This window comes from Haliotis asinina, chromosome 4 (assembly GCF_037392515.1).
Source record: "Haliotis asinina isolate JCU_RB_2024 chromosome 4, JCU_Hal_asi_v2, whole genome shotgun sequence".
In the NCBI taxonomy this organism is placed as follows: Eukaryota; Metazoa; Mollusca; class Gastropoda; order Lepetellida; family Haliotidae; genus Haliotis; species Haliotis asinina.
In genome coordinates, this window is record NC_090283.1 from 3,884,596 (window position 1) to 3,892,524 (window position 7,929).

The 7,929-nt window shown below is 41.9% G+C and overlaps 1 protein-coding gene across 1 annotated transcript; it reads left to right on the forward strand.

The window, feature by feature from the left end:
- Positions 1–6,121: 6,121 nt before the first annotated feature.
- Positions 6,122–7,339, forward strand: LOC137282171 (uncharacterized). The gene has a single exon (XM_067813899.1). It carries the CDS (start codon positions 6,122–6,124, stop codon positions 7,337–7,339), a length of 1,218 nt encoding a protein of 405 aa, XP_067670000.1.
- Positions 7,340–7,929: the final 590 nt, after the last annotated feature.

Below are 7,929 nucleotides of genomic sequence, written 5' to 3' on the forward strand. Positions count from 1 at the left end.
CCATGAGCCACCGCCTTCTGGGCATAAGACCTAGGCAAAATTCAAGTACATATTACCATATTGCAAAATCCAAAAAATGTCACTGTAATAATAAGGCCAAGTCCGAAAATCAACCAATTTCAAATAAAATTTGTACATTGACATATATATAGTCCATACACAGGGCTTGGCATGACGAGCCGATTGTTTGAACTGGGCCCATTCAACCACCCGTCTAGGTGAAGTAAGGGTCGAAGGGATATGTTGAGCAAAGGGAACACGATTACAGGCCCCCCGTGACCTCAACCCCTAGACTCCCGTCCTCCACCGACACGACCGTAACCCACGGCAAACTGGTTGGTGGACCAAATATCCCCCCGGGTCCACAACGGGGGTGTCAGCGAGCTCTTGGCGTTACCCAGCACCCACCATGAGGAGGTGGCTTGCCACGGGTGCCTAGGGATGTAAACCCCTAGATCTCTGTTGATCTCCGGTAATAATGCTGGAATATTGCTAAAAGTGGTGTAAAACAAACCTCACTTTAGCACTATATTTTGACAGACACAAGTAACTAGTCATGACAAGATACATCAGTTTCACATTGATGTCAAACAAATACACGTCGAAGCTGTTCAGTGAGCATATATTCTGACGTGAATATCGACGTAAGATCATGCACTTAGCAATGACAAGAATTAACTGACATGTAGCTACTAGCCAAAAGCGTTTATTTATCTCTACTTGCCACATTGGTAGGCCTCGATCTCACGTTTTATGTGATGAAGTAGCCAAGTTAGAATACCAGCACTTTAACATTGGATTTGATGTTGGAAATGCAATGAACTCAGATGATCTTAGAAGAAGACGAAAAAGAAGAAGTCTAATTCAGTATTTGAAGGCACATAGCACATAGCCAGCTGGCGTAGAACATGTCAAAACAATATTGTGCGGATGAACAGATAAGACAATGTAATTACTTCAATTTCATACAGGCAAGTTACGATTTGGAAAGATTGCAATAAACTTCAATAGATGTGCATTTGTTGTTGCTGAAATTTTCGGCTTCAGAACTGCGTACCTACCTGAGACGATTTTACAACTGCAGCCCTAACCCTGATGGCTTACAACTGCAGCCCTAACCCTGATGGCTTTACAACTCCAGCCCTAACCCTGATGGCTTACAACTGCAGCCCTAACCCCGATGGCTTACAACTGCAGCCCTCACCCAGATGGCTTACAACTGCAGACCCAACTTGGACGACTAAGGCGGCTTCATAACTGCAGACATCGTTCACACGACACAGACGGCTTCACACCGTCATCATCAACTGAACCGAATCCAGAACATCATGTCACAACAATAATGTTGAGTTGTTATCATTTTGACACTATAAGGAAGAAATCTTGCACAATTGTGCTTCCTAACTTCAAGTTGTTAATAGGGATAGGACTTTGGACGGTGGCAAATTAAACTAGACACACCTATGTTTGTTTTTGTGTGTTTATTAACAGAAAGGCTCCCGACGATCTCACGTTTCCAGTTAAGCATTTTCTTACGACCATCTTCTGGGCTTTGGACATTTTACGTGCGCTTTCTGACATTGTAGATACACCAAATATAAATCCCACAAGGAGTATAACGTGATTTCGATTCAGTTAAATTGACTAATGATTAATGACCAAAAACCTGAAGAAAAACTTATTGAACATATCACATGTTGGCACTATACGTAAAAGAAGTGTGCATATATACGGGTGAGAAGTTATTTTCTACAGAGATCGACGTTACTACAACCATAGCTCCCTAAATGCTTACTTTCATCTGATCACGACCAACCAAGATTAAGCCGCCCTTACCCTTTGAACAACAACTCATTAACAATGCATCAGTGAACATGGAATCCTTGTTAACACGTGGAAAAGACTGTCCAATCAATCAATTAGGTTAAGAGATATCTATTGCTTTCTGGTATGATGTCATGAACTAGAATGGTGACAGGCATGTTGATACCTGTTTTTTTTAGGTCTCCATATCTAGGCAATGAAAGTGAATCTGAGTCAGCAGTTTGTTTTGAATTTATACTCTTAAGGTTAAGAATTTGCCGTGACAAACGATGTAAAAAAACCCCTGTGAATCAGCAAAACAGAACAAAGACAGGTTCAAGTTTTGTATCAAGGCAAAGAGAGCACGTTACGAGGGGATGTCAATAAGTTTTGAGCCTTGCATAGAAAAACACAAAATATTGGTACGAACCACAATTTATTTTTCAACATAGTCCCCTTGTGAGTCAAGACACGTTTCTGCCAGGCGCTGATGCCATCTCTGTAGAAGGCGCCATTTTGGTCCTCAAACCAAGCCTCAGTAGCAGCATTAAGTTCATTATCATCCTGAAATCTACGACCACGCAAGTGTTTCTTGAGATTTGGAAACAGACGGTAATCACTTGGTGCCAGGTCTGGAGAGTAGGGGGGATGCGGCAAGATTTCGTACCCGCATTCCTGGACAGCAGCGGCTGCAACGCGAGAGGTGTGTACTGGAGTATTGTCTTGATGTAGAAGAATACCACGTCTGATCTTGCCCTGGCGCGTCTCCTTGATTGACTGTCGCACTTGCTTCAACAAGTTAGCGTAATATTCCCCATTCATTGTTCTTCCTTTTGGTAAGTAATCTATGTGGATGACCCCTTTGCTATCCCAGAAGACTGTCGTCATTACCTTCTGCACTGATCTGGAGGCTTTGAACGTTTCGGTCCTGGGAGAAGTGACTTGTTTCCATTCCATGGATTCTTGTTTGCACTCAGGATCATAGTGGTAGATCCAGGTTTAATCACAGGTTACTAGCCTAAAGTGAAAATCTTCTGGATTGTTGTTGTATCTGGTTAGCATGGAGTTGCTGATGGTGAACCTTGTTTGCTTCATTTCATCTGTAAGCATTCTTGGCACCCACCTTGCGCACACTTTAGACATGGCGAGATGTTCATGAAGAATTGTCTCGCTGGATCCGTGTGAAATGCCTGTGGTCTCATCTAACTTGTTGAGTGTGATTCTACGATTTTCCAGCGTAAGTCTATGCACTCTGTCATACTCTGTGCTTGTTGTTGGGCGACCTGGACGGAGGTCCTCTTCAAGACTCACTCTACCATGCTTAAATTCATTGACCCATTGTTTGATGGTAGCAGATGAAGGAGAAGACTTGCCATAAGCTGCTGAAAGTCTTCAATGTTCTTTGCTGAGTATCCTTCAAGAACTAAAAACTTAATTACTGCTCTATACTAAGTTTTATCTATTTTCACTGTCGTGAGGGGGGTCTCTTTCTGTCAAAGTGAGCTGTTCAATAACTTCTGAGAGTAGGATACCAAAACCTATATATCACATCAGCTACACCCCAAGGTTCAAAGTCGTACCAGTGACTGTGACACCTGGGTATGAAAAATGCTCAAGGCTCAAAACGTATTGACATCCCCTTGTATACAGTCACAAGTCAATTTCACAATATCGATTTCAAATACCATACAAGTGAGACAAAATGTAAGGCAATGGATCACAAAATATAATATAGCAAACTCACCAAAGTGTTAGTGCGAGAGAGAAACAGTCATGCAGAATGTAACAGCGAGCGGTCTGATAGCAGCTAATGTATATTCAGGCGTTGGCAGCGGTTGATGATGTATACTCCAGTAATGCGTGTGTGTGTCCCTCCAACTCGGCAACTAGCCTTTATGTATATACATGTATTCAGTCATTTCCCAAAAGCTCAAGCACATACGACCATGGCCACTAACGTAGAAAACTCTAGTCCAGCTAGCCAAACGTTGTGTTCCTGCCAAGGATTACACCAACATTTAGCTTCCCAACCATTCTATGAGGAGCACTTTCCCAGCGATTTTTATCGGGAAGATTTTTTACTCCAGAAACACTGAAAAACGTAGCGTCGCATGTACATTGGTACACGGATCGAAAGACCTATTCTGTAGGTACAAAACCGATTACTGTCTTACCTTGACAAAAAATTATTTAAAATTCAACAAAATTACATTCATCACCACCCCGTATTTTCCACAGTCGGGTGCCGCCATTTTGCCTCGTGACGTCACAGGGTCGTGTGTACCAGTTGGGTTTGTTAAAACTGGGATCGGCAGGGAAACGAAACAAGAAATGCACGAACTGGCTTGGTATTGGAGGGGTGTCGATTTTGTACATGCTTCAAATGGGCTAAGTCGAAATAGTAATGTCCCTTTTGAACATTAATAATTAAATAGTAACAAAATACCAATGTTTGCTTTTCATATTTCCCATTTTAACTGTGTAAAGTTATTGTTTAATACTGTCAAAACAACATCCTACTTTCTTACCAATGTTTTCCTTCCCTTTTTACTCACTGACTTAATTTTGTTGTAACTGTTATGGTGAAGTGCTTTTGGTAAGTATACTTTCTGTTCTTACCTGAATAGTCAAGATGTTGCTACATTGCAGGTCGACTTACACAGTGTTTAAATGCACAAAGCACGTAAACAATAGAGAACAATAATTGCAAGTGTTTACACATGATCCATAGATAAATTAAATTTGAACTGAGAAGTTGCCTTGGCAAATGATTTGTCTGAGTGGCACTCTAGTATATTAAGTATAGTATATGGCAACATGAAAAAATATGACGGAGTTAGTTTTCCGAGTGTTCGTGTCTTGGGGCTATTGACATACAGAGACTCAGATTATCGGGCACCCTCTAGCAAATTCCCTTACAACGAAGCTTGTACGCTGCCTAGGACCACCTCAACACGAACCTTGCATATCACAAGAATAAAGCGCCATCATATCATTCTTTTTTTAAATTCTGATTGGACGATAACTAGTTATCAAAGTTGGTTAGTAAATCCTATGTGAAGTTTGTTACCAAACTCAAACAGAAAGGAATGACATTGTCCGTTCGATTGGGGATGAATTGATTTTTACATAAATAACGGGAGTATGAAAATGCAGAACATATTTCTCTATGATACCATTTTTATCAACATTGCAATATTGACCAAAGAACAATATTAAGCCAAGTTCATCATTCACACAAACCACAAAAATGTTCAGCACAACACAATTGAAACTCACTACACTACAATCAACTAAAATTCCACACAAGGCACTGCCTGTGCAATCCACTTATTACAGGGACATGCCAGGGAAGAACTCCTTTTGTTCAGCTCCTACTACATAAACGATCTGTCTATGCAGTTTGATCCAGCTGAACATTTCTAGGTGCTGTCTAACCCCGCATTATAGGTAGGTAAAAACTAGAGGCACCCATTACAGAACCTATGTTCATTTTAAAGATATATCTGCACGTGAAAGAGAGACCTCATCTGTAATATTTGTTGCAGGAATCATAATATGCTACAAATAAAACTGTATGGAACAGCCTGAACTTTTATAGTCATATATAAGCTGACGTGATGAGGTTGTTTATACTCTATGGTAAATGAAACGTTTTATGTCAATAATGGGCATATGTGAACATGTAGCGAAGTACCTCATTCAATATTCTTTGAGGGAAATGAAACAATGTCAAAAAACAGCAAAAAAGCAGGGGTGCTGAAACACATTAGCTTCATGTTTGAGTCAAACGCCCAAACGCAACAACCTAGTGCATGTAATATTTGTGCGTATTTCAGCATATATGTAAATGGACATCTGTTAACTCTAATTAGAAAATTCAATTCTACACCAAACGTACCCAATATATGTATTGATACGAAATCGAAAGTACCGTTTGATGGACATTAAAAGACACGTTCATTATCTGAACACAAACCAATAAGTGTAATGTTATGGGCCCAGTGAAATATGGGAGACAACTCCTGTAGCCTTGAGTGACACAAGCCAACAGGAAGTAGCCAGTTATCTTCCCTTAGATCCAGGCAGTATGGATTACCTCCCTTAGTAATGGCCGATTAAAAACATGTAATCTGAGCCAATGTGTTTGTCATCCAGGAACATCAGCGTGTACAGAATACAACATGGTGTCAGAATAGCGGAAAAAGCAAGTTCCATGCCTGCAGCTCATTCTACAAGTGTCATTTCATTCTGAAGGCTGATTTCTACTCGGAATAGACTGTTTTGTGGACAATAGTGTGAACAAGCTCAAACCAGCATGGCTACCTCACAAGTAAATCCCTGCATTGACTGGAGCGCCAAAAATCTCCCAGAAGAGTGGAAGAAGTTTAAGCAACATGTGAAATTAATGTTCAAAGGACCCTTGAAGAAAGTTAGTGAAGAAGAACAGTGCTCATATTTGCTGATATGGGTTGGCGCCAAAGGTAGGGACATTTACAACACATTTACCATGTCCGAAATTGAAGAAAAGAGTCTCCAAAGTCACTTTGACAAATTTGGACGATATGTAGCACCGAAAACAAGCATCATCTTTGCACGTTACAAGTTCCATACACGTTCACAAATAGAGGGAGAGTCAATTGAAGAGTTCGTAACACACCTACAACTCCTCGTCAAAGACTGTGCATATGACAAGCCTGAGGAAATGGTCCGCGATAGAATCATTTGCGGCATTATTTCAAAAACGATCTGCGAGAAATTACTCACAGAAGGCGACACACTGACAATGCAGCAGGCCATCGAGATCACCAGATCCTATGAAATAACTCAGTCTCACCTGAAGCTGATGTCTGCCTCGCACAGTGCTGAGAACGTTGATGCTATCTACAAACACAGAACAAGATCCTACCCATACCGACATGGATCAGAACACAAATCTGGTCAGAATGAATGCGGAAATTGTGGGGGGCATCATGAACATAACAAGAAGAAATGCCCTGCCAGAGGTACACAGTGCCACAAGTGCAAGAAGTGGAACCATTTCTCCAAAGTCTGCCGCAGCAGTATACAGGAACAGAGGCCAGCAGGTCACACAAAGGGCAAAAAGAAGATCCACACGATTGATTATGCTTCAGACTCAGATTCAGACGGTAACCTGTATATTGACGTCATCAATGGTGAAGCTAATGAGTTCCCCAACCAAGCCTTCGCCGATATCAGTGTGGATGGAGACCACACAATCAGTTTCAAGATCGACACAGGAGCACAAGTCAACGTCATTCCCAAGAAGGAATACGACGAGATGCCCGTCCAGCACCCACTTGAAGAAGCTGATCAGCGTCTCACAAACTACTCAGGACATGCTCTCAAAGTCCTTGGACGTATTCAACTCCAGTGCCAGTACAAGGAACGGTCAGCAACCGAAAGTTTTTACGTCGTGGAAGCCAACGCACCGCCAGTAATAGGCCTTCCAACATCCTTGTCACTGCAACTCATCAAGCTCGTCCTTGCCCTGGAAGCCCAACCAAAGGCATAATCTCCTAACCCAATGACAACTGAATCAGTTCTTTCTGACTTTAAGGATGTCTTCACGGGTGTGGGAGAATTTGAAGGTGAATGCTCGATACATCTCAAGCCAGATGCTACCCCTTCCGTGCATCCACCAAGACGCGTCCCAATCGCAATCAGAGATCGGCTGAAAGAAGAGCTTGACAAGATGGAGAAGATGGGCATAATCTCCAAAGTAACCGAGCCTACAGACTGGGTCAACTCCCTGGTTGTTGTTGAGAAACCTCACAGTGGGAAGCTCCGAATATGTCTGGACCCACTTGATCTCAACAACGCCATCAAACGTCCACACTACCACATGCCGACACTTGAAGATGCGCTCACCAAACTGACTGGATCCAAGTACTTCAGCAAACTGGATGCAAGATCTGGGTACTGGAACATAAAACTCTCTGAAAAATCATCATACTTGACAACGTTCAACTCAGTATATGGCAGATACAGATTCATGCGGATGCCATTTGGACTTGTCTCAGCCCAGGACGAATTTCAACGCAAGATAGATGAAACATTCGGAGACCTCACAGGAACAGTTGCAATAGTAGACGACATCCTGGT

Coding starts and splice junctions, on each gene's coding strand:
- LOC137282171 (XM_067813899.1), top strand. CDS start 6,122: ATGGCTACCTCACAAGTAAATCCCTGCATTGACTGGAGCGCCAAAAAT.